General features: G+C 40.0%; 1 protein-coding gene across 3 annotated transcripts in view; it reads right to left on the bottom strand.

Annotated features, from left to right (window-relative positions):
• The window catches only part of BAZ1B (bromodomain adjacent to zinc finger domain 1B), a 78,530-nt gene that overhangs the window by 19,372 nt on the left and 31,556 nt on the right, over positions 1-27,602 (bottom strand). For all 3 annotated transcript variants that reach the window (XM_059693482.1, XM_059693483.1, XM_059693484.1), the window contains 5 exons: positions 16,287-17,985; positions 10,357-10,495; positions 9,716-9,849; positions 4,470-4,575; positions 3,368-3,466 (listed from right to left, as the gene is read on the bottom strand). In XM_059693482.1, the coding sequence (XP_059549465.1) occupies positions 3,368-3,466; positions 4,470-4,575; positions 9,716-9,849; positions 10,357-10,495; positions 16,287-17,985 (2,177 nt within the window). The remainder of the gene's footprint in view (positions 1-3,367; positions 3,467-4,469; positions 4,576-9,715; positions 9,850-10,356; positions 10,496-16,286; positions 17,986-27,602) is intronic.

Genomic DNA, 27,602 nt, shown 5'->3' with positions numbered 1-27,602 from the left:
TCCTATACGAAAATGAAAACTAAAGCTTAAGGTCATCTAAGCTGAGTACTAAGTTCCCTATTCTTTCTTAATAATATGGGTTTTTAATATAATTTTCCTGAATACAACTTCATTGTTACTAGTGTTCTTATAAAGGACTAGAGCCCTGGTGCATGAATTCATGCACGGGTGGGGTCCAGCTGACCCGCGCATGGGCAGGTGGCCGGCTGACCAGCCCCACCCCTTGGTCAAACTCCCGGTGGAGGGGACAATTTGCACATTAGCCTTTTATTATATAGGAAGGATTCTTTCAGCCCTAGCAGGTTTGGCTCAGTGGATAGAGTGTCAGCCTGTGGACTGAAGGGTCCTAGGTTTTATTCCGGTCAAGGGCACATGCCTGGGTTGCAGGCTTGATCCCATTGTGTGGCGTGCAGGAGCAGCAGATCAATGATTCTCATCATTGATGTTTCTATCTCTCTCTCTCCCTCTCCCTTCCTCTCTGAAATCAATAAAAATATATTTAAAAAAATTTTTTTTAAATAAAGGATTCTTTCATTGTTTTCCATGTTCAATATAATTTCCCTTTATTTTCTTGTTTTATCTAATTGTTACCTAGGAATATACTTACTACCAGTTAAGGTCTTTTTAATCATCTTTAAATAATTTATCTCTAATTTTATTGCAATCTGATGAGAGAATATATCCTGAAGCTTTCTACTTTTGTATTTTGTTGAGATTGTTTCTGTGGCTAAGTATATAAATGTTCATTGATATAACAAAAAAATTTACTTCTTTATGTTTCCAAATGGCCTAGTATCCTTCAATATACTTTTTTAAAAAAATCTTTCTTACTGAGCTATAACTGACTGCATACCCTTTAATTTATATCTATCATTTTACATATTTTTTTATAAAGAGAAAAAATATATATGGTGTCCCCCCAAAAATATGTGTGTGTGTGTATATTCTGTTACATTTTGAGAATGAAATGTATTTTAATAAACATTGCCTTTATAATTATTCAAAGTGTGCATACATTTTTTGGGGATACCCTATGTATTTTTAAATAAATCTGAACCTCAAATGGTTTGTGAAGTATTACCTCATCACCTTCGCTACCCCCAGGGAAATCAACTCAAATAACCACCACCAAGAGAACAGATAAATAAATTGGGGCAGATTCACAAATATTAGTCATGGAATAATATAAAGGAAAATGGACTTCAGTTATTTAATAAAAAAATAAATAAATAAATAAATAAAGGATGGCTCTTTAGTGCCAAGTAAAGAGCAGTAAGCCCCAAAGACTATATGTACTGCTTGACAGCTTTTTTAGTGAACGGAACAAGTCCTTTCAATCCTATGCATGTGCCTAGCAAATACAGTAGAACCTTGGCTCTAAACTTCATTCATTCCAGAAGGCTGTTCAAGAAGCAATTTGTTGGAAAACAGAATAATTTTTTCCCATTAGAAATAATATAAATTGAATTTGTTTCAGACACCCAAATGATTCCCTGTTTTAACCTTTCTTAATCAATAAACAAACACTTCTTGTCTTAAATTTATCGAATCACTACCTACTAGCCTTAAACAAATCACTGTCAGCACTCGTTCCAGGGGTATCTTTCAGGTCAGCATGCAGCATCTTTGCGTAGCCACCAGCTAACTGCTTTTCATTTATACAAATCAACAAACTCTCTACCTCTTCAATTGCCTATGATCATTGTTTCTTTCATACCCTTAGCAACATTAGCACTCTTGATAGCTTCTTTATGTTTTAAAATTGTGCTAATTGTCCATTTCATCAGCAACAAAAGCAAAAAATACATGTATATTTACAGCACTATTTCCTGAGATGGGCCTGAGAGATGCTTTTGTCATGCTGATCTATATCAGCATGAAAGGGTTTCAGGTCTAGAACTGAAATTTGTTCAACAACGGAGACGCTTTTTTCTTTGAACAACTTAGTTGAGAACAAAATTGTTCATTTGAGAACCGAGGTTTGACTGTATTTTAATAAGAAGGTTCATCATAGAACTATATCCCTTTGTGGTTCTGTGTACTGACATTTTCCCTTGTCTTTCTTAATTTTCCTAATCATATCTGCATTAATACAGCATGATTCTGAATATAATTTTAATTTTTCACATTAAGCAGTGGGCTAAAACCGATATGTATCCACAACCACTCACAAAAGTCTGGTATTTTCATTCTCTCAATCAAACCTAAATTCAACCATGAAAGCCCGCAGTCAGAAATAAAAGGTAGTCTTAAACCAAAATCTTATCCTAGCTTTGATAGAAACAATGCCTAGAAAAGGAAGTACACTAACAAATCTTGATGGAGTTGATGCTCATTTTGTAGATAGCACAGTTCTTGCTTGGGATTTTGGGGTGTTTGGGGTTTTTTGGTTTTTTTTTGAGATGTAAGTCACATAACATTAAACTCGCCATTTTAAAAAGTATAAATTTTTAGTGGTTTTTATGTTGTGGAACTAACCAAACTACCTAATTCCAACATATTTTTATCACCCCATAAAAAATCCCACAGCTTGCCTAACCGGTTTGGCTCAGTGGATAGAGCGTCGGCCTGCGGACTCAAGGGTCCCAGGTTCGATTCCGGTCAAGGGCATGTACCTTGGCTGCAGGCACATCCCCAGTAGGGGGCGTGCAGGAGGCAGCTGATCGATGTTTCTCTCTCATTGATGTTCCTAACTCTCTATACCTCTCCCTTCCTCTCTGTAGAAAATCAATAAAATATATTTTTTTAAAAAAATCCCACAGCTTTAGCAGTGGCTCCCAGTTCTCCCCATCTCCCATTCCCGGGCAAACAATAATCTACTTTCTGTGGATTTACTTATTTTGGAAGTCTCATATAAATGGAATCATAAAATATGCAGTCTATTGCATCTGGCTTCTTTGACTCAGCATATTTTCTGGGTTCAACCGTGTTGTTGCATATATCAGCACTTTGTTCCTTTTTATGGCTGAATTTATGGATATAAGAATAACATCTATCCATCAGTTGATGGACATCTAGATTTTTTTCATTTTTTGGCTATTTTGAATACTGACAGAATACTTCTGATCACCAACTGATGTGCAATGCTGCCTAACAACAAAGAGGATTTCAGTGTGGTGCATGGCATGCATTATTCAATGACTAATCCTGTTACCCTGAATATACGTGGTTAAAAGCATATTTTTCTAAATAAGTATGACGTGCCAAGAAAATACCAAGCAAAAGAAATATAAAAGTTAGATGTTTTTAAAAATGATAGTTTTTAATGGATAAAAAAAAAGCACACACACACACAAAAATCTAAGACATTTATAATATCTAATGCTGAAGAGAATTAAGATGTGAACAGCAAGATGAAAATCCTTACCTCTTCTCTAGTCTTTCTTTAAGCTGACTTTCTCGTATTCCCTGAGGGTGAAGGCAATTTAACAACTCATCCAGTTCCTTCTGACTATCACATAAGAACCTGTAGGGGCAAAAAAGGCCTGAATAATTGGGGGTGGGGTGCAGGGGTCAAAAGTCAAACATTAAGAAAGGAATCTAGGGTTGATGGTGGGAATTAGGAAAGCAGAATTCCAAACTTGCTCACAAGAAGAACTAGTTTACTATTTCCATGCTTAATTGTTAACTTTATCCACGGACACTGGAGCCCATAATTCCTACTAGAATATGAATATGAGACAAATCTTATCAAGTTATAGGCATATTTGTCCATACACCTTCAAAGAGTAAACTTGGATATTCAAAAAGATAAATGGTCATTAAACCAAAGGTTATCAAAGCTAAAGCAATTAATGTAATCACAAAGAGTCCTTTCAGTAGAAAGGACTAAAACAGCAGTCGGACATCCCTCTCACAATCCTGCCTAAAAGTAGAATCAACACAAAGGAAAATTAATGGCTATGTATACAGTTATTTTTTAATTAATGAAAATGCTAAATATTTCTATTTGCAAATGGACTGAAAAGCGCTTCAAATGCTATATAAGATCTATCATATACAAGGTTACATTACAGGGGGGGAAATGTAATTCCAAACTTAGAACAAATAAATATTTATCAAAAAATCAAGTCTGCTTTGCCCCAGCCAGGTGGCTCAGCTGGTTGGAGTGTTGTCTTGTACACCAAAGGGTTATGGATTCAATTCCTGGTCAGGGCACATACCTAGGTTTGCAGGTTCCATCCACCATCCAGAGGCAACCAAATCAATGTGTCTCTCACATCGATGTCTCTCTCTCCCTTCCTAACATCAATAAAATATATATATATATATATATATATATCTCCTCAAGTGAGGATTAAAAAAAAAAAAAATCAAGCCTGCTTTTAAAGCAATGAGTTTACATATCCAAGAAATCAAAGTAACACAAAATATCTGAATAGATAATCACTAACTCACTGGTGTTAATATAGTAAATACTTTCTTAACATTGAAAGGAAAAAGAGCAGCCAGATGAATGCTCACATTACCATAGATTCTGTCCTTGTTTGGGTATGGTGGTCTCTACAGCAATTTCTGTTGCTGGTCCATGTTGTGTGTTCACACTTGCATTTTTGCCTAGATTTGCTTTCTTATCTAAGAAAAATTAATACATTAGGTTGAATATAGTAAATATCCAATTCCTAGTTTCAAATATAAGCAGTACAACACAGTACCAAATCTAACAACTAAAAACAGATGCTGCCTATTAAATAAATCCACATGCACAATAGATGCTAACTTCTCTTTAAGTATTTTACATAAAATACATTATCTGAGATCTTTGTTCTCTATACAGTTGAATAGCTGTACAGTTCAAAGTTTAAGAGTTTCACAACTTAGAATGAAGAGGGATAACTCTTTATATCAAAGCAAATAATTTACTCCGATGTTAACACAAAGACATCTGTGTTGAAGGAGTCAACTAAAATATATAAGCTACTAAACACTTACCCCTGAAAGCTTTCATATGTCAGATATGATTAACTTTCCTGTAAACCAATTCTTATATATTAATACTAGAGGCCCAGTGCACGAAATTCATGCATGAGAGAGGGGGGGGGTCCTCTCAGCCCAGCCTGCGCCCTCTCCAATCTGGGACCCCTTGGGATCAGGCCTAAAACAGCAGTCGGACATCCCTCTCACAATCCTGGACCACTGGCTCCTAATCACTCACCTGCCTGCTGCCTGGTCACCCCTTACTGCGCCCCCCCACCCCCCGCCTAGTTGCCCCTCACTGCCCGCCCCCGCCAGCCTAATCAACCCCAACCGCCCCCCTGCCAGCCTGGTCATCCCTCACTAACCCCCGCCAGCCTGGTTGCCCCATGCAGCCTGCCTGTCAGTCGTTTGGTCATCCCTCACTAACCCCCCTGCCGGCCTGGTTGAAGGCAGCCATCTTGTGAGGGTGTGAGGGTCAATTTGCATATTACCTCTTTATTATATAGGATGTGACATTAATATAGGTAGATCTTAAGCCAGTATTTGAAGCCTTACCTCATATTACAATTGGTTTGTTCCCTGCTACCATTCTCCCTCCTACAAACAATCTCTCCTTTTTTTTTTTTTTTAGTCTTTTCAGTCAGGTAATTTTGGGGAGAGCCTGCCATGCTGGAACTAGAGTTCAAGAAGCAACAACAGCCACGGCTGGTTTGGCTCAGTGGATAGAATGTCGGCCTGCAGACTGAAGGGTCCCAAGTTTGATTCTGGTCAAGAACACATGCCCTGGTTACAGGCTCAATCCCTAGTAGAGGGGGTATAGGAGGCGGCTGATCAAGGATTCTCTCTCATCATTGATATTTCTATCTCTCCCCCTCCCTCTCTGAAATCAATAAAAATGTATTTTTTTAAAAAAAAGAAGAGGCAAGCCGAAACTGGTTTGGCTCAGTGGATAGAGCATCGGCCTGGGGACTGAAAGGTCCCAGGTTCGATTCCGGTCAAGGGCATGTACCTGGGTTGCGGGCATATCCCCAGTAGGAGATGTGCAGGAGGCAGCTGATCGATGTTTCTCTCTCATCGATGTTTCTAACTCTCTATCTCTCTCCCTTCCTCTCTGTAAAAAAATCAATAAAATATATTTTAAAAAAAAGAGAAGAGGCAAAACATCTACCAGGATGCTCTAGAAGTGAAAGAATTTGGATGCCAACCTTCAATCAGGAAATTCTAACTGTGTAGGCCCAACTTCTAATGACAGCCACTAAACACACGTTCACAGTCTCTCAGTCTACTAGAAACTTTCCTATGTCTGAAGATCCTGACTTCACACTTATTGCTCTCAAACATTAACTGCCCTCACCTGGTATTTACAGTCTACCAGAACTAGATTTTTCTACTAGTACTACAATTTAGCACTTAATATAATTTAACAGGAAAATGCCTTAAATTTGAAGTTTGGGCTATATATTAATTTCCTTATTTATCAATTTTGTGAGTATATAGTTTGGATTACAGTATTATCAAAGGGAAAGAAACTACTTTTTTAAAAAAAATTACGAGATTTCTCAAACACACACACATATAATCTAACATTTGAGAAGCAAATTTTATTAAGTTATAGAAAATAGAGCTGGGTCTGGCCGGTGCAGCTCAGTGATTGAGCACCGACCTATGAACCAGGAGGTCATGGTTCAATTCCCAGTCAGGGCACATCCTGGGTTGTGGTCTAGATCCCCAGTGTGGGGTATGTAGGCGGCAGTCAATCAATGATTCTCTCTCATCATTGATGTTTCTCTCTCTCCCCCTTCCTCTGAAATAATAAATTAATAAATAAATAATAAAAATGAAAAATTCAGATGATTAGATCAGGCTTTCTCAACTTCAGCGTTATTGACATTTTAAGCTACATAATTCTTTGAAGTGGGGGAGGGGGCGTTATTATATGCACTGTAGGGTATTTAGTGGCATCCCTGGCCTCTGCCATCTATGCCAATAATGACAACCAAATACGTGTCTGGACATTCAGAAGCTTCCAGCTCTAATTTCTTTCATTCTCTCTTTCTCTTTCTCTTTCTCTCTCTCTCTCCCCCCCCCCTCCCTCCACACACACACACACACACACACACACACACACACACACACACACACATCCTATCTAATAAAACAGAAACATGGTAATTGGCGTACGACCGCTACTCTTCCCACTGGCTAATCAGGGCAATATGCAAATTAACTGCCAGCCAAGATGGCGACCGGCAGCCAGGCAGCTTGAAACTAACATGAGGCTTGCTTGCTTCAGTGACGGAAGACTCCAACGTTCCCCACCTGCCGCTGCAGGCCTCTGAGCTGCAATTCTAAGCAACTATGTAACAAATATAGAAGCTAAACAAAACCCCAGAAACCTGCTTTAGTCCGCCGAGCTTCAGCCAGCAGGATCACAACATTGTAAGCAAAGGCCAGAAACCTACTTTCAGCAGCGGAGGCCTAAGAGCTGGAGCCAAGCCTCAAAGCTAAAGTGGGCCCAGAATAAAAAAAGAAAAAAGAAAAAAAAGGAGCGGTTGGGAGCTTCAGTCACCCCCAGCCTGAAAACAGCCCTCAGCCCCTCACCCAGACTGGCCAGGCACCCCAGTGGGGACCCCCACCCTGAAGGGTGTGTGACCAGCTGCAAACAGCCATCATCCCCTCACCCAGGCTGGCCAGGCACCCCAGTGGGGACCCCCACCCTGATCCAGGACACCCTTCAGGGCAAACCAGCCGGCACCCACCCGTGCACCAGGCCTCTACCCTATATAGTAAAAGGGTAATATGCCTCCCAGCACCGGGATCAGCGGAGCCACGAGGCCTCCCGGCACTGGGATCAGCGTGACAGGGGGCAGCGCACAAACCCCCTGATCGCCCTGCGGCTCTGTGTGTGACAGGGGGCGGGGCCACAACCTCCCTATCGGCCCTGCGGCTGTGTGTGTGACAGGGTGCGGCGCCCCAACCCCCACCCCCCCACGGGCCCTGCTCTGTGTGACGGGGTAGAGCCATAACCTCCTCATCAGCCCTGCCCCGAGTGTGAGAGTGGCGGCGCCACAACCCCCTGATCGGCCCTGCTCTGTGGGTGATAAGAGGGCAGCGCCCCAACCCCCTGATGGGCCCTGCTCTGTGCGTGAAAGGGTACGGAGCTCCAACCCCCCTGATGGGCCCTGCTCTGTGCGTGACAGGGGGTGGCGCTGCAACCTCCCCATAGACCCTGCCTTGAGTGTGACAGGGGACGGTGCCCCAACCCCCCAATCAGCCCTACCCTGAGCGTGACTGAGGGTGGCATCACAACCTCCCGATCGCCCTGCTCTGTGCATGACAGGGGCGGTGCCCCAACTCCCCAATCAGCCCTGCTCTGAGCCCGACCAAGGACTGCACCTAGGGATTGGGCCTGCCCTCTGCCACCCGGGAGCAGGCCTAAGCCAGCAGGTTGTTATCTCCCGAGGGTTCCCAGACTGCGAGAGGGCACAGGCCGGGCTGAGGGACCCCCCCTTCCCCCCGAGTGCACAAATTTTTGTGCACCAGGCCTCTAGTTCTATATAATAAAAGGCTAATATGCAAATTGACCAAACAGCAGACCGACCCATTGCTATGACATGCACTGACCACCCAGGAGGCAGACGCTCAATGCAGGAGCTGCCCCCTGGTGGTCAGTGCACTCCCACAGGGGGAGTGTCACTCAGCCAGAAGCCCTGAGCCGCGCTTAAGGCTAACGAGTGCAGCAGTGGTGGCGGGAGCCTCTCCCACCTCTGTGGCAGCGCTAAGAATGTCCATCAGTTGGACATCCCCTGAGGGCTCCCGAACTGCAAGAGGGCGCAGGCCAGGCTGAGAGCCACACCCTGCTCCAGTGCACGAATTTCGTGCACTGGGGCTCTAGAGTGTGTGTGTGTGTGTGTGTGTGAGTGACACACTCACACACACACACACACACACGCACACGCACACGCACACGCACACGCACAAGCACACACGCGCACGCACACACTTCAAGTAAAAAAAATATTTAGAAAAGTACATTTATGTATTTATTTTGCCAACTGAATATACTCATGTAACCAGAACCCAGACAAGAAAAAGAATATTATCTTATTTGCTACCTTGTATCACAGCACATGAAAAATTGGTAGGCACATAAAAGATGATCCATAAATATTGAATAAATGAATTTTAAAAGTAAAGGAAGACATATAACTGCCTTCTTGGCCCCCTTACTTCAATTCTAACCTTTCAGGTACCTAGAAAGTGATTTCTAAGGAACAAAGTTTGAAAACTACTCATATAAAGTTTAATACCCAAACAAGATGTTATATAGATTTTGTACGAGTAGTTTTCAAACTCTTTATCTGTCCACACAATGCCTGGAATAAAATTGGTAATCACATGTTAGTTTCCTGCTTTCTGTGCATTTCACATTCTCTCACCCCACTCAAATACATCTCCCTAAGAAAGCAATAAAGAAATCTTACAGCCCTAGTCACTTTGGCTCAGTGGATAGAGCGTCAGCCCATGGACTGAAGATTCCCAAGTTTGATTCTGGTCCAGGGCACGTACCTTGGTTGCAGGCTTCATCCTGGCCCTCGTAGGGGCATGTGAGGGAGGCAACCAATCAATGTGTCTCTCTCACATAGATGTTTCTTTCTGTCTCTCCTCCTCCCTTCACTCTCTCTAAAAATCAATAAAAAATATCCTTGGGTGAGGATTAAAAAAAAAACAAAAAACAGACAGTTCTTAATATTTACTCTCCTTGGGCATGGTAAAATAACTAACAGATAATACATACTACGGGGACAGTAATCCTCATCAGGTGAGTCAGCATGGTCTCTGCGGTGATGTCTGAATCGGTAGTCAATGCTGTCATGTACCCAGCCTTTTTCAATGAACAATCCTGGAACTTCATCTGAGAAGAGCCAGTATCTATAAATCACAACCACATATTAATAAGATAATGACAGATTATGAGCACAAGATGACTTTATTGTTGGGAAAGATGATTAAAGAATATTACTAAACATTCAGAAATACTATACAAATTATAAAGACAAAGAATTACCAAAATGTTTAGAATTTGAGACTTGTCTAAAATCTGTAATTTTTATAACTTCTAATGTCTCAACTTTATACTCCATGCAATGTACACATTTAAAATACCATTTTTTAAAGTCCTCTATTTGGTTCACACGTCACCTATCATCATACTTTAAGCTCCATATTTGTGATATCTTAAGAACAGGGTCATGTCTTTATTTAACTTTGTAACTCTAGCATTTGGCATATATTCAATAAATACTCAATGAATGTGTGATGAATAATTTGTTTCCAAAATCCATGAATAGCAAAGCTTATCTATTTTTAGTGCTTTTGACAGTTCTATAACTAGTAAAGGCTCTAACAAGATGACAAAAATTAAGTTTAGTAAGTTACCTATTATGGTTCCGATCTGTACCAATAGGAGTCCTACGCATGACTAGTTTTGCCTTGGCAATTCCCTCCTGGAATGCCTTCTCAGCAGCTGCTTTGTGTTTTCGTATTCGTTCTTCCTCAGCTTCCCGTTCTAGTCTCACTGTTAAAGACAAAGAGAGTCAACTAGACTTTTTTTTTCCTAGTAAATTCCACTCTTACAAATTAAATCACATTTGAAGCTCTAGCCAGTTTTACTCAGTGGTTGGAGCATCAGCCTCCAACAGAAGGGTTGTACGTTCGCTTTCCGGTCAAGGACACGTACCTCGGTTGCAGGTTTGATCCCCAGAGCCAGTTGGGCGAGTGCCAGGGGCAACCAATCCATGTGTCTCTCTCACATCAATGTTTCTCTCTCTACCCCTCTGCCCCTCACTCCCACTCTCTCTAAAAAAATCAATGGAAAAAATATCCTCGGGTGAGGATTAAAATAAATCAGTCAATCACATATGCAGTAAGAAGTGCCTGGTATAAAGTATATTTTCATCAAACCTTAGTTTCCTTCTTCCTAATTCTAGTATGTTATAAGAAATGACATGTAGCCCAGCCAGTATGGCTCAGTGGTTGAGCACTGTCCTATGAACCAGGAGATCATGGTTCCATTCCCAGTTGGGGCACATGCCCAGGTTGTGGGCTCAATCCCCAGAGGAGTGTGTAGGAGGCTGCCAATCTATGATTCTCTCTCCTCATTGATATTTCTACCCTTCTCTCCCGCTCCCTTCCTCTCTCTTGAAATAAAAAAAAAAAAAAATGAAATCACATTTAAAGGAAGCAATTTCTATCCAGCCCTCCTATGTTCTTTGAATTTTGGTGATGTCTCAGGCATCATCAAAATCTTTTCTCTCCAAAATTTAACTTCATTAATTTTAATAATTAAGTTATTTCATTTTATTAATAATTTAAAATGTAACCTTAAAACAGTCCTTAAATGGAATTAATTGAAAATTTTATGACAGGACCATCATAGGATCCTCAAAATGATTGGGATAAAACTAGAATAGCTATTTCAAAATAAAACAAATTTTTGCTTTGAGGAATTTGATAGAATATTTACCTTATTAGCCTTAGTGACCAAAAAAACAAACAAAATCAACAATACTATTTTTTTAGTTAGCACTGTTAAGGACACACAAAAAAAGTTTTAATCAATTTATTTCTGATCATTGATAATATGGGTTTATTCTAGCCAGACAAAAATTTCTCTCAACAAAAGCAGCCCAGTAATCTTGCCTTTCAAGTTTTTCCATAACCATCACAAATTTTGATACTGTAAGTACAATGCACTACTATTTACAATGCCAGAATTTTTAACCCTGATCTTCTACTGGTGATATCTACAATATGATGAGAATCTGGAAAATGCATCAATCTCATTTATTTAAAACCAACATGGCATGTTATCTTTAATCAAGTTTTCTAGCCTGAATGGAACTATATTGGCAACAATGATTCAGTAGAGAACAGTACACAAAGGTAAATGATAAAGAGTAATGGCCAAATCACAATAAAGGAAAAGCTTCTTCTCTTGCAGCTACAAATAAAAAACAATCTAGGGAAAATCACCAAAAGACAACCAAATTCAGTTTCAGTAGTTACAACACTGGATATTGAAAGACCTAACTCTACCATTCAAATATTGACCATGGCAAAATATTCCTATTTTTTGTCTGTTGTTTCCATCATCTCCCTAGCCTTTCTCCTAGGTTAAGATAAATATAACGTACACAGTAACACTTCAGGAACTCCAGAAATCATTGTTTCAGGTAAAACACATTGAAATGTGATATAAAGTTAATCTACATGCTGTTTAATATGGAATGCAATTATACTCTTTCAAATTGGTAAGTATGTATATGCACAAACTCACACAATATGCATATAAATATAAAAACATTTCAATGGCCTTAAGTAGTGTAACCTAAAACCTATTTTAAATTAAATATTTCATATTTTCTAATGAAAAAAATTTAACAAAGTAACAAAGTTGTTTGACTTACTGTAAAATTCTCACACAATTTTTTTAAAAAATATTTTTTTATTTATTTCAGAGAGGGAGAGGGAGAGGGAGAGAGAAACAACGATGAGAAAGAATCATTAATTGGCTGCCTCATGCCCATCCTACACTAGGGATTGAGCCGGCAACCCAGGCATGTGCCCTGACTGGGAATCAGACCGTGACCTCCTGGTTCATAGATCAACACTCAACCATTGAGCCATGCCGGCCGGGCTCTCACACATAATTTAAGACTATTTCTAGGTATATATCTACCCAATCCTTAGCATCCAACTTTGACAAATAAAGCGTTTTTACTATCTTCATTTCATAAGTTGGCAACTTTCGTAAGGTTTAAAACTGTAACAGTGATCAAAATAGTTATGTCTTAAAGGAAAAAAACTAATAAACTTAGTTTATTATGGGTAATAATTCTAAAACAAATTTTGTGTACATTGTGAGACTGATCAAGTAAGTAAATATTGATACTACTATATGGATCAGCGGTTCTCAACCTGTGGGTCGCGACTCCTTTAGGGGTCAAACGACCTTTTCACAGGGGTCACCTAAGACCATTGGAAAACACATATATAATTGCATACTGTTTTTGTGATTAATCACTATGCTTTAATTATGTTCAATTTATTCCAATGAAATTGGGGGTCACCACAACATGAAGAACTGTATTAAAGGGTCGCGGCATTAGGAAGGTTAAGAACCACTGCTATAGATAGAGGGGCTGACAGCTGAGCGAAAAAGAAAAACTCGGATGCGAACGACAGTGTGGCGATTGTTGAGGAGATGGACTTGGCTTGGGGTGTTGAACATGGACCAGAAGACAAAATATTAAGATGACAATAAATCTATTAGATCTATAGTTCTAATCTATAGATCCCAAAATTGATCTATAGATTCAAAGCAATCTCGATCAGAGTCCCAGATGGCTTCTTTGTAGAAATTAATAAGCTGATTCTAAAATTACTATGCCATTGCAAGGGACCTTGAACAGCTAAAACAATCTTGAAAAAGAACAAGTTAGACAATTTATATTTCCCACTTCAACAACTACTACAAAGCAATAGTAATCAAGCCATTGTAACATTGGTGTAAAGATAAACATATAGATCAATGGGACAGAATTCAGAGTCCATAAATCAATCAATACATCTATAGTCAAATGATTTTTGTCAAAGGTGTCAAGATCATTCAATGGGGGAAAGAATAACCTTTAACAAATGATAATAGAAAATCCCTGGATAGCCACGGAATGAAGTTAGACATGTACCTCATACCATATATTAAAATTAACTCAAAATGAATCAAAGACGTAAATGTAAGAGCTAACACTGTAAGACTTTTAGAAGAAAACATAGGGGTAAATCTTCATGGCTGTGGATTTGGCAATGGATTCTTAGATATGACACCAAAACCACAAGCAACCGGGGGGGGGGGGGGGGGATAAATTGGGCTTTATAAAATAATTTTAAATTTGTGCTTCAATGGACACTATTAAGAAAGTAAAAAGACAACACATAAAATAGGTGAAAATATTTGCAGATCATATATCTGTGAGAAAAGGAATTTATATCTAGACTATACAAAGAACTCTTACAACTCAATAATAATAAGACAATCTGATTTGAAAATGGGCAAAAATCTGAATTAACATTTCTCCCAAGAAGATATACAAATAATTACTAGGCACATGAAAAGATGCTCAACATCACTAGTAATCAGGAAATGCGTATCACAGTAGTTGCCTGGAGTACAAACCTTCTTGTATCTTTTGAATTTTTGAGCCATGCAAATATATTATTTATTCCAAAAATAAATAAAATTCGCATTTTAAAAACTTAAAAAAAAAAAGGAAATGTGTATCAAAACCTTAATGAGATACCAATTCTCAACCACTAGGATGGTTATAATCCACAAATCACAAAATAACAAGTGTTGGTGAGGATGCAGCAAGTAGAGAAATCAGAACCCTCACACACTGTTCATAGGAAAGTAAAATTGTGCAGCCATTTGAAAAATAGTCTGGCAGTTTCTCTAACAGTTAAACAGTTACCATAAGACCCAGGAATTATGTTCCTAGGTATATGCCCAAGAGAAATAAAAAGATACATCCATACAAAAACTTGTACACCAATGCTTTCAGCAGACTCATAGTAACCAAAAAGGAGGAAACAAACCAAATGTCCATCAATTGATAAAATGTGGTATATCCAATTAATGGAACAGTATTCTGCTATTAAAAGGAACGAGGTACTGCCCTAGCTGGTTTGGCTCAGCGAATAGAGCATCTGACTGCAAACCAAAGGGTCCCGGGTTCGATTCCGGTCAAGGGCATACACCTCAGTTGCAGGCTCCTGCCCAGACCAGACCCTGGTCGGGGTGCACGTAGGAAGCAACCAATCGATGTATTTCATGCATATCAATATTTCTGTCTTTCCCTCTCTCTTCCATTCTCTCTAAAAATCAATGTAAAAATATCCTCAGGTGAGGATTAAAAATAATAATTAATTAATTAAGATAAATAAATAAAGTACTACTGAAACATGCTACAACATGGATGAACTTTGAAAACATTATATACACTAAGTGAAAGAAGCCAATCATAAAAGATCACATTTTGTATGATCCCATTTATATGTTGTCAGAATAGGCAAATCTAGAGAAACAGTAGTAGACTGGTGGTTGCTTGGGTCTAGGGAGGACAGGGACAAAATATTAAGATAGCAATAAATCTATTAGATCTATAGTTCTAATCTATAGATCCCAAAATTGATCTACAGATTCAAAGCAATCTCGATCAGAGTCCCAGATGGCTAAAGGGTATAGAGTATCTTTTTGAGGTAATGAAAATGTTCTAAAATTGTGGTGAAGGTTGCATGTCTGTGAATATATTTAAAAACACTGAATTGTACACTATCAATGGAAGAACTGCATGGTATATGAATTATCTATAATAATAAAAGCATAATATGCTAATTAGACCGGACATCCTTCTAGACCACCTTCCACATGAAGCCAGGGCTGCAAGGGAAGCCCGGGTCCCAGGTGCCTGCCAGCAGCCAGAGGGAAGTCTGGGTCCCAGGTGCCAGAGGGAAGCTGGTGCTGGCAGACGGGGGAAGGAAGGCCTACTCATGCACGAATTTCATGCATTGGACCTCTAGTTTATTAATAAAGCTATTTATTTAAAAGTTCAGATTTAATGGTGCTATCAAAGCCCAAAATTTTTATGTTCTTATATCTTAAGGACAACTGTGCAGAGGGCTTCAAGTAGCTTATTATTCAATTGTTACAACAACTTTTACAATCATATGAGGAAACTGAGGCATAGATAAGTTGACCAAAGGAATATAGCTAAATCAGTTGGTAGAGTTTGAACCCATATCAGCAATTCCCTAGTCATGTGTTACTTCCACTGTACCTATTTGTGGATTTGGTCTAAACTAGGAAACTCAGAAAAGATGTCAACATCACATTATCTATATGTCAAATTATCATTTACTACAGAATGCCATACTGAACACTTCTGCTAGAATATTACATACATAGCAGGATCTGGGTTATTATATACAAAAATAACTAGTTATGACAAATAGAGACTTTACCACTACCTCAGTAATTTCCTTACTTTTACTATCTTCTAAAGCAGAGGTATGGAACCATTTTTCTGCCAGGGGCCATTTGGATATTTATAACATCATCTATAGGCCATGCAAAATTATCAACTTAATAATTAGCATGCTATATTTGGTCAAACATTTCATGAACTCATCCCTAATGCCTTGGCAGGGCCAGGCCAAATGATTTTTCCAGCCTTATAGGGCCTGCTGGCCGGATGTTCTCCACCCCTGTACTAAAGGGCTTCCTCTTTTCTCTCATTATAAGATTTTACCTTTCATTTCTCTCTCCTGGATTTCCCGCTCCTTCTTGGCCTGAATGGCAAGCAGCCGTCTGCTCTTCACAGTACTAATCATGTCAACAGCTTCCGTATCTACCTGGGGTTCAAACTTCACAACTTTTTTCCTATCGGTTTTGCCTAACCCATTCTCCTCTTTTCCATTTTCTTTATTTCTAGCTTCCATTTCTTTCCGTTTCTGTTTCTCTGCTCTCTTCTTATCATTTTCTTCCTTTAATACAGCAAGCCGTTCCTTCCATAACTCTGCAGACATCTGCTGTCTTGATTCCATGTGGTCTTGCACTGAATATGTCATGAGAATCCGGTGGCAGAGTGCTGTCAAGATCTGTAGCTTCTCTTCTGATGTTAGCTCAAAAAATTCAGAAGTTTCCAGCTTCTCTAAGAACTCATCTTGTACTTCATTGTCCTCAAATGGTGCTGAATCTTTATTGTCATCTGTGTCTGAGCCCTCACTTTCTTCCTGAACATCAGATCTGCGCAAGCAGAGCCGCACCAGCTCTGAAACAGAATGCAGAGTCAGGGGGATTTCTGACAGCTTCATTCCCAATTCACCATAGTCTTCTGCTATTTCATCTTGTAATAAGGTCTGTAAAAGGATGACCAAGACTCTGTTCAGGTATAAAAAGCCACCTTTTTCTGCACTCAAGGCTTCCATAAGAGACACAGCAGTAATAGGATACTGAGCATCTGGTAAGAGTAGTCCAGAATAACAGCTCAAAAACTCCACCACCAGGGCTACATCCCCAAAGAGTGTGTTGGGCAACCCTTCAGGGGTATCCACCAATCTAAATGCTGGAAGGTGCTTGCCAGTTAATTCTTGGTCCTCATATCGCTTCTGTTTTTCTAGTTTCTCAAGCATTTCTTTCTCTCTCCGCTCTTTGGCTTTCTCCTTCAACTTTTCTCTCAACTCCTCTCGTTTCTTTTTCAAATAGTCTTTGCGTTGCTCTTCAGACATAGAGGCCCACCTTTTTTTGTGCTCTAGAAGCTCAAAGCGTTTTTGAACAATATTCCGCAATTCTTCTGGGAGACGAGCTCTATCTTCATTAGAAAGAAGACGAGCTGTTTTAGAGATAACGCAAGACAGGGCACTCTTCTTGTCCTCCTTGTCTTTGTTTTCTTTGTAGTAGGCAATAAGGTGTAGGGCAGCGGGAGGCAGATGCTTATGAGGTTTACTAGAGGACCTGGGTGTACCCCCAGAATTCCGGGGGGCTCGTGTCATCTTCTGAGTGCCTTTGGCCATATCCAACAAAGTCATCTGCTTCATTTTTGTTTTAGGAGACTTCAGGCCCTTTTTTGGAGATCTGGAATTCCCTGTGGATTTCTGTCCATTCAGGATGCCTTTGCTTCTGCCCTTGGCTTTCAAAGGTTTGTCATTGTGCTTCCCTGGTTTCTTGGCAGGTGGGCCTTTCTTAGGAATGTGAAAGTTAGCATGTAATTTGTTGGTTGACATCATCTTCATCACTTCTTCCAGATGCTCTTCTGGAGATTTGGAATTCTTTGAGTTCTTCACCTTGAGTGGTGAGCCATTCAAGGATTTCTTCAAGTGTACATGACACCATAACTTAGGATTTAGTGGTGAACTCAAAGAAGAGTTATCTGTCTTGGATTTCTTTGAGGGCTTCCTGTCTGGGGATCCAGTATTCTTCCTCTTAGTAGAAGGGTTGAGAGTCATATACTAGAATTTAAAAATAGAAGCAAAATTAATTTAAAAAACTAGTTTAAAGAAGCAACATTTAAGTATCCGAAAGGCCCTCTTTTCTGCTCTTCAGGCAAAACTACAAATTCATTTCTCTTTATAAATCCTATGTCCCTGAAAAAACAGTGTTATATCCATAGCAAAACAAAATTCCCGATACCTAGGCTTAAAAAGCTATACTCTAATATTAGACATTTTTGCTATGCAACTAGTTTTGTTTATATGCAAATTAGCAGTTCTTAAATACTTGAATGAACTGTGAACCATTTCCCCAGAAAAGACATATAAAAATTATGCAAACAATTTCTGAGTCCATCCATGGATCCCAGATTAAGAATACCTGATCTAGACCTAACCAGTTTGGCTCAGTGGATAGAGTGTCAGCCTGTGGACTGAAGGGTCCCAGGTTTGATTCCAGTCAAGGGCATATGCCCCGGTTGTGGGCTCGATCCCCAGTAGAGGGCATGCAGGAGGCAGCAGTTAGATGATTCTCTCTCATCATTGATGTTTGTATCTCTCTCCCTCTCCCTTCCTCTCTGAAATCAATAAAAAATATATATTAAAAAGAAGAAAAAAAGAATACCTGATCTAGCCCTAGCTGGTTTGGCTTAATAGAGCATCGGCCTGCAGACTAAAGGGTCCCGGATTCAATTCCAGCCCACAGCATGTACTTCAGTTGCATGTGCGGGAGGCACCAATCGATGTGTCTCTCTCACACTGGTGTTTTTCTTTCTCTCAGTCTCTCCCCCTCCCTTTCACTCTCTCTCTAAAAATCAATGGAAAAATATCCTCAGGTGAGGATTAACAAAGAGTACCTGATATAGATAAGGGGAACATGTGAGAAAATTTAAAAGTATTGCTCTTTTATTATCATCATCATCATCATCATCATCATCATCATTTTTAATTTCAGAGAGGAAAGGAGAAGGGGAGAAAAACAGAAATATCAACGATGAGAGAGAATCATCCATCGACATGCCACCTACTGGGGATTGAGCCCACAACCCAGGCATGTGCCCTTGATTGGAATCGAACCCGGGGCTCTTCAGTCTACAGGCCGACGCTTTATCCACTGAGCCAAGACATGCCACCTACTGGGGATCGAGCCCACAACCCAGGCATGTACCCTTGATTGGAATCGAACCCGCGGCTCTTCAGTCTGCAGGCCGACGCTTTATCCACTGAGCCAAACCAGCTAGGGCTAAAAGTATTGCTCCTGAGACAGGACTAGGTTTTCATCCTTTAAGCCTTTGTTCCAACTGGGAATATTCTATGCTCTTAAGGTTTACATTTAAAGATTACCATTAAGTATTCCTGTTTAAATTCAGAAGCCTATTTTCTTATTAAAAGTATCAGTGAGGCCCTGGCCAGTGTTGCTCAGTGGTAGAGAGTTGGCCTACACACTGAAGAGTCATGGATTCCATTCCGGTCAAGGGCACGTACCTGGGTTGCAGGTTTATTCCCTGGCCCTGATTGGGGCGCATGTGGGAGCAACCAATCAATGTGGCTTTCTTACATCAATATTTCTCTCTCTCTCCATCTCCCCCTTTCTCCCTCTCTAAAAACCAATGGAAAAAATAAAATCAGATCAGGAATTTCTTTTTTAAAATATCAATGAGTATACTAACAATAACAAAGACACTGTTCTCATGACACTGACAGAATAAGTCTTCAAACTCCCTTTTGACGTTTCTCCATACCTTAAGAACTCATTCTAATGAATATACTAGTAACTATAAGCCCTCTAAATTCTCAATTTCATTTAATTCTCTTTGTTCATCCTCTCACATCTTTCTAGTTCACTTCCTCTAGTAGCCCAACTTTGTAATCCATCAATCCCACCAGGCCCTCAAATCTGTTAATTTTATCATTTTCACCATGCTCATACTTCCCTACCCTTCTAACCCAGATTAAATTCTTTTGTCTCTCTTGCTCTGTTGTATCTAATCATTCCTGGCCTGCACATGTTCAGGTAGCTCATTTGGTTAGAGCATCATCCCAATAAGCCAAGGTTTCAGTTCAATCTCCAGCCAGGCACATTCAAGAACCAACCAATGAATGCATGAATAGGTGGAACAACAAATCGATGTCTCTCTCTCTCTCTCTCTCATCAATACATAAAATTTTTAAAAAGAAACATGACTAGAATAGAAGATACAATGAATGTGTGATATTACAGTCATAACCAAATGCCTTCAAATGGGTCCTGAATGCCACCCAGTAATCACAGTATATTCCCTTAGTCCAGTGGTCGGCAAACTGCGGCTCAGCAAACTGGGCTCGCGAGCCACATGCGGCTCTTTGGCCCCTTCAGTGTGGCTCTTCCACAAAATACTGACTTCTGCGCATGGGCCGCAGTTTCAATCGCACTGTACGTGCGCACCCGCACGTGGTATTTTGTTTTTAGTCTTTGTTTTTGTTTTATGTACACAGAAACAACAGTCATGAGTTCTATGTTTTAAAGAATATAATTATAAAGAAAAAAACCTAGCAGCTAAAACAAATTAAATGAAATAATAACCACCAATGAAAAGGTACAGCCAATTTCAAAAAAAGTACTATTTCAAGTGATCAGGAGAAAGACTAGATAATCTCTAAAATACTTAAATTCTAAAACACTTCAAGTATTTTTAGTGAAAGGGACTAAGGGACTAACTTGATAAGAGCAACATGTAAAGAAACAGTCTGGTCCTAGCCCATATTTGGCTCAGGGGATAGAGCGTCGACCTGTAGACTGAAAGGTCCTAGGTCCGATTTTGGTCAAGGGCACATCCCGGGTTGCGGGCTGAATCCCCAGTAGAGGATGTGCAGGAGGCAGCTGATCAATGATTCTCTCTCATCCTTTATGTTTCTATCTCTCTCTTCCTCTCCCTTCCTCTCTGAAATCAATCCTATCCTCCAATATAATAAAACCCTAATATGCAAATCGACCAAACGGCAGAATGACCAGTCACTATGATGCGCACTGTCCACCAGGGGGCAGACGCTCAATGTAGAAGCTGCCCCCCCTGGTGGTCAGTATGCTCCCACAGGGGGAGCGCCACTCAGCCAGAAGCCAGGCTCACAGCTCACAGCTGGCGAGTGCAGCAGTGGTGGTGGGAGCCTCTCCCACCTCCACTGCAGGCTGGCGGTAAGGAGCGAGGGGTCCCGGACTGTGAGAGGGATATCTGACTGCCTAAGCAGGCAGGTGGACATCCCCCGAGAGGTCCCAGACTGTGAAAGGGCGCAGGCTGGGCTAAGGGACACACACACCAGTGCACGAATCCATGCACCAGACCTCTAGTAAAAATATCCTATCTAATAAAGAGGGAATATGCTAATTGACCCTCACGCCATCGCAAAGATGGCAGCAGCCACAGCCAATAAGGAGGTAATATGCTAATTGACTGCCCCGCCCTCATAGATGAGGGTGCCCACAGCCACAAAATGGTGGCGCCCAGTTCCCTCAGTCCCACCGGGGCCTTGCTGCATGCCTGCCTCTGGAGTCCCCCAGTCCCCTCAGCCCCCAGCCACCCAGGGCTGGCCCAAGGCTCAGGCAAGCCTTAGATGATGGCTGCCCAGCCAATGCCCGAGGCACAGGCAAGCCTCGGCTGGTGGCTGCCCAGTCATCCAGGGCCAGCCCAAGGCGTAGGTAACCAGAGCCTGCCAAGGCTTGTGCTGCAGACAGTGGCAGCAGCAGAGATGTGATGGGGGCATCGCCATCCCCTGATCGACAGTTGCTGAGGGCTCCCAGACTGTGAGAGCGGGCAGGCTGGACTGAGGGACAATCCCCTCCAGTGCATGAATTTTCATGCACTGGGCCTCTAGTATTTAATAAAAGAAACAGTCTAGCCTTGGCTGGATATCTCAGTTGACTAGAACATTGTCCCAACATGCCAAGGTTGTAGATCGATCCCCAGTCAGAATCAAACAGTGAATGCATAGATGAGTGGAACAACAGATCTACATAAATAAATACATACATACATACATACATACATACATACATACATACATAGCAGGGAAGCAGTCTGCAGGCAGGCAGTAAGATAGGTTAGTGTGAAATCAAACTATAGGCAAGGAAACACCTAAAGATTATTGAATATTGAAGTATGAGCCCCTTTAAAAAGGCTACAGGAAAATGGCTATGGTGAAATAAATCCTGGAGATGATACAGAGAAACACCTATGCTCATTAGGAGTAAACAAGCAGGTAGAGTAAAATTTAATAAGGTGTACTATAATGCCAAAAAGAAATAAACAAGAAGAATATAATCAGAGAAACAAACTCACAGAACCAAGGCAGCACAAGAGGTATAAATATAGTCTGCAATGAATAGTGGCCTTACACTTCTTCTGGCCAAGTTCTGTAACTTTAAAGGCCGATCTGCCTTTTAAGAATTACAGGCAATTGTAGGTTACTGTTCCTCTAGCTGGCTGTTTTTTGTTGCCTGACTAAAAAATTGGTTTCAATTATCAGCCTCAGTATAAAATGACAAAATGGTTTCATAGTTAACATAAAAAGAAACACTATCAGTGCTTCAGGGGATACTTTTCACAAAAATAGAATTTCCCAGTTCTTCTTCCCCAGAAATAAATTTCAAAAGGTTAAAAAGAATAAACAAAGATAACTAATGTAAGATTGCATTTTCCTCATGGACAGTGATAGCACAATACTCCAAAGAGAACCATATCTCAAGACTATTCTACAGATCATAGAGCAGTGATTTTCAACCTTTTTAATCTCATGGCATATACAAACTAATTACTAAAATTCTGCAGCACACCAAATAATATATTTTTTGCTGATCTGACCAAAGAAAAATTGGCATAATTTTGATTCAGTTGTTGTGTTGACTGCTGTCATTTTTGTGACTATCTAAAGGAAAAGAGGTCAGTGCCCCTGATTAAACAGCCAGGCATTGCATGTTTTAAAAACTCTTGCACAGCACAGAGTGTGCCTCTTGCAGTGTGCCATGGCACAACAGTGGAAAACTGCTGTCAGAGTAAGACTAAACACTACCCTGTCAGAAATTAAAGACAAATATATTATTCCCAAGAGAAGAGTTAACCATCCTCTTCAGCTAGCCTTGGAAAATCTTCAGAGTACAAACAAAATAGATTGCCACTTTTTCTAATGATCAGGATGACAGATTTTATTTAAAGTCATTCTAAAATGAAATTTATCATTAAAAAGGAGACTAACATGAGTCTATGTATCATTTTTACTATTTTAAATAAGGTATTTTTAATAGGATCTTTTATAATTAGACCTCTTCCAAATTTATTGGTTGTATTTCTATTTAAAAAGTCAAAAATTTTAAAAGTCAAATTTAGCATAAGTTTCTTTAAATTTGTTCTACTTAGAAGCATTGTGCTATGCAGAAATAATGCAAGAAAAGGCTGGGGTGGCTTAACCATGAAAGGGTCCAGCTACCCATTTTTTATGTATAAGGTGTGTTGTTTTTGCCAATCTACACCATTTAATTTTTTTCTCTTAAAAAATGAAAGAAGCCCTGGCCTGGTGAAGCGTTGAAATCAAAAGGTTGTTGGTTTGGTCAGGGCTGGTGCTGGAGGCAACTGATTGATGTTTTTCTCTCACATCAATGTTTCTCCCCCCAACCCCCTTCCTTTCTAAAAACCATAAAAACTTATTCTTGGGTGAGGATTTAAAAAAAAAGGAAAGAAATTAACTCACCCAACCCCCTCCCAACAGGCCAGCTCCCCGAGTGAGTAGTCCTTCAGTAACTGGATCATCTCAGCACAGGGCATGCTGGTGGGCAGTCACAGCCAAATGGGAGCCGGCATGGCTGGACTCAGGGGAATCTGAAAAAGTATAAAACCACTTATGTGCTAAGGGTCTCCCCTACCCCCCATTCAGCATAAGTAATCTACTAGAGTAGTGTATAGGAAGGGAGAAAAGAATGGATGTCTGGATTCTAGTACTATAGTTTGGGGCAAAGGTTTTTCCTAATTGCTAAACAAGAAAAAATATTTCTGTCTAAAAACATGAGAGGCTGTTAAGAAAAACAGTGTATACAATTCAATACTTGTTCCCTGTCATCAGAAACAAACCACTACCACAAATAAGAAAATCTAATAAGATAAAAATAAAGAACCTGTATTTAGAGAAGCTCATTCAGATGTTAAATTTAACATAACAGTAAGCAGCAAGAATCATAAATTAGAAACTTGTGAAATGTGTTACTATAAAATATTTTAAGTGCTTTGAAAAATAATATAACTTATTTTAAATACTTCTGCTCTAGTCTCCACCTCATAAACAAACTTCAAGAGCTAAAATTTAAAGAAAAATCTTAGGGCTATGAACACTTACTTGAAACATTAGTTATTAGGAGAGATAAGGAACATATTTTAAAATATATAATAATTAATATCACTAGTAATGAGACAAGATTACATCATGTGCCTTCTCATACAACTCACTGAGAAGAATACAACATTTTTGTGGCATTTCTACCAAAAATTCAGACTAAATCTACTCATGATAAAATAAATCCAAACTGAAGAGCATAATAATTAGGTTTTTAAAAGGCAAAGAAAATTTGAGGGACTGTTCTGGATTAGAGGAGATTAAAGAGACATAATAAATAACAAGTAAGTGGATCCTACTGAAACCAAAACAAAATTGGGGGGTGGAGAGGCAGCTAAAAGGGCATTAATGGGATAAATGGCACAATTTGAGTAAAAACTGTAAATCAAGTTAGTTTACTGATTTGATAAGTATACTAGAGTTACATTAGAAAACATCCTTGTCTTTAGGAAAGACACATTCAAGTACTTTTTAAAAGAGCATCCTGTCACCCTGGCCAGTGTGGTCAGTGGTTAGAGCATCAGCCCATGCACTGAAGGGTCTTGGGTACGATTCCTGTCCCTTCAGGGCATGTACAGGAGCCAACCAATTGAGGTATGTCTCTCACATTGATGTCTCTCGCTCTCTCCCACCTCCCTCCCTTCCACTCTCTCCAAAAAGCAATGGGAAAAATATTCTCAGGTGAGGATTAACAACAACAAAAAATCCTATATAATAAAGAGGTAATATGCAAATTGACCATCACTCCAACACACAAAATGGCCCGCAGGGGAGGGCAGTTGTGGGCAATCAGGCAAACAGGGGAGGCAGTTGGGAGGGACCAGGCCTGCAAGGGACAGCAGTTAGGGGTGATCAGGCCTGCAGGGGAGGGCAGTTGGAGGGGACCAGGCTGGCAAGGGAAGGCAGTTAGCGGTAACCGGGCCAGCAGGGAAGGGTAGTTGGGGACGATCAGGCCTGAAGGGGAAGGCAGTTGGGGGCAACCAGGCTAGCAGGGGAGGACAGTTAGGGGTGACCACGCCGGCAGGGGAGGGCAGTTAGGACAATTGGGCCGGCTGGGTAGTAGTTAGGGGTCAATCAGGCTGGCAGGGGAGTGGTTAGGGGGTGGATCAGGCTGGCAGGCAGAAGCGGTAAAGGGCAATCAGGCAGGCAGGCAGGCGAGTGGTTAGGATCCAGTAGTCCCAGATTGTGAGAGGGATCCCAGATTGGAGAGGGTGCAGGCTGGGCTGAGGGACATACCCTCCTCATGCACGAATTTTGTGCACCGGGCCTCTAGTAATAATAATAAGGGCATCCTGTCTTACAACCTACTCTCAAATGTCTCAGAAAAGAAAAATATTTGTGTGTATGTATGTATGTATTAAAAGAGAAAATAATAAAACAAATATGGTAAATGTTAACATTTGAGAAATCTACGTGGAGTACAATCTACATGAAGGGAAATGCTTTATATTATTTTGTTAACTTTTCTATATGAAATTATTTATTTCAAAATAATGTTTTTAAAATATATTAAAAACCATACTAAATTACCCCAAATTAATTAAGGATTCCCAATTTTAAAAGTGTTATTTTCTTGTTATGTCTCTATCTAAAAGCTTCCCCATTAGTGGCTAATGCTCTAACCACTGACCCACACTGGCCAGGGTGACAGGATGCCCTTTATAACAGTTCAAAACAAGAGTTCAAACATTATGGATAGAATAACAGAACACTAGAGCTGCATGTATTACAAAGGGAAATGAACCAAGATGACTGATCTCATCTTAAATAACAATTACCTTATTACCCATTGTTTTGTAAAACATTCCTCCAAGTCATTAGGCCTATAAAAAAAGGTTATCCCTAAACTCAACTGTCAGTAGCATTTTTCTCCATAACAAGCAGAATTTATTTTTATTTTTTACTTTTTTGATAATCCTCACCTCAGGACATTTTTCAATCAATTTTTAGAGAGAGTGGATCAAACTTTTTCATTCAGTAAAATCTAAAGACATTTTTACCTATAAATACTCAGTCCTTTCATGTTATTCACATACTTCTTTTTAAAATGATTTTTATTTTAATTTTATTTTTACATATTTTTGTTGATTTTCAGAGAGGGAGGGAGAGGAAGAGAGAGATAAGATAGCAACATTAATGATGAGACAATCATTAATTGATGAGACAATAGGCTGTCTCTTGCACACCCCTACTGGGAATCAAGCCCACAACCCGGGCATGTGCTCTTGACTGGAATCGAACCTGGGACCCTTCAGTCCACAGGCTGACAGTTTATCCACTGAACCAAAAAAGCTAGAGCATGGTCACATGCTTTAATCACTAAACTAAAATACATAAAAGACAGCTATCAAATAAGAGGAAAATATTAAAGGATTCAAATGATCCATGAGCCTAAAACCCATTCAGAGATCATTTTATATAGGATTCTCATACAGTATAGATAGTAATCTCATGTTATAACCACCAAAAGCCATCAGTTTCAAAACATACAGCAATGAAATAACGTATTAAAATATCCTTTCAGTACATAAAAATACCAAGAAAATAAAAATATTAAGGAAAAAAATTAGGTTTACTATAGTCCCATGGAAAATTTAGTCCTGATCTAAAAAAAGCCAATTAGTTCCTAAATTCTTCTTTTTCACAAATAATAAAAATTTAAAGAGCATAATGAAAGATAATAATCACGCTGGTCTAGAATAAGAAAACATTCTAAATGCTAAACTATGGTTAGAGGTTTTTATCAATGTTTAAATAAATAAATTTATTTCTCAATGTACTTTTGTCAGCAAAATCAACCTAAGATAATTACAATAATTTAGTTACATGACTGGAGATATCCTTAGTTTTTCACAATTAAAAACAAGGGACGCATCAACAATAAAAAACATATTTTAAAAAAATCAAGGGAGACATGAAACAGACTGACATACCTTGACGTGGGGTTGGGGGAACAGGAAGAGATAAACCAAACAACATATATACACTGGAGGCCCAGTGCACGAAAATTTGTGCACTCGTGTGTGTGTGTGTGTGTGTGTGTGTGCATGTGTGTGTGTGCGCCCTCGGGAGATGTCCAACTGATGGCTTAGTTTAGCCTCCCTCTGAGGGAAACTACCAGCGGGCCAATCTGGGGACGGCCCCCCTGCCGCTGACACCCCCCAGATCACCATCCCCTCCCTCTGCCTGCTGCTGCCTGCTTGCCGGCCCCAATCCCAGCTAACCGGTTGTTCCTCCATTTGGTTGATTTGCATATTAGGCTTTTATTATATAGGATATGCATA

Source organism: Myotis daubentonii, chromosome 4 (genome assembly GCF_963259705.1).
Source record: "Myotis daubentonii chromosome 4, mMyoDau2.1, whole genome shotgun sequence".
In the NCBI taxonomy this organism is placed as follows: Eukaryota; Metazoa; Chordata; class Mammalia; order Chiroptera; family Vespertilionidae; genus Myotis; species Myotis daubentonii.
Note: the sequence above shows the minus strand (reverse complement) of the source record. Positions and strands in the feature narration are given on the sequence as shown.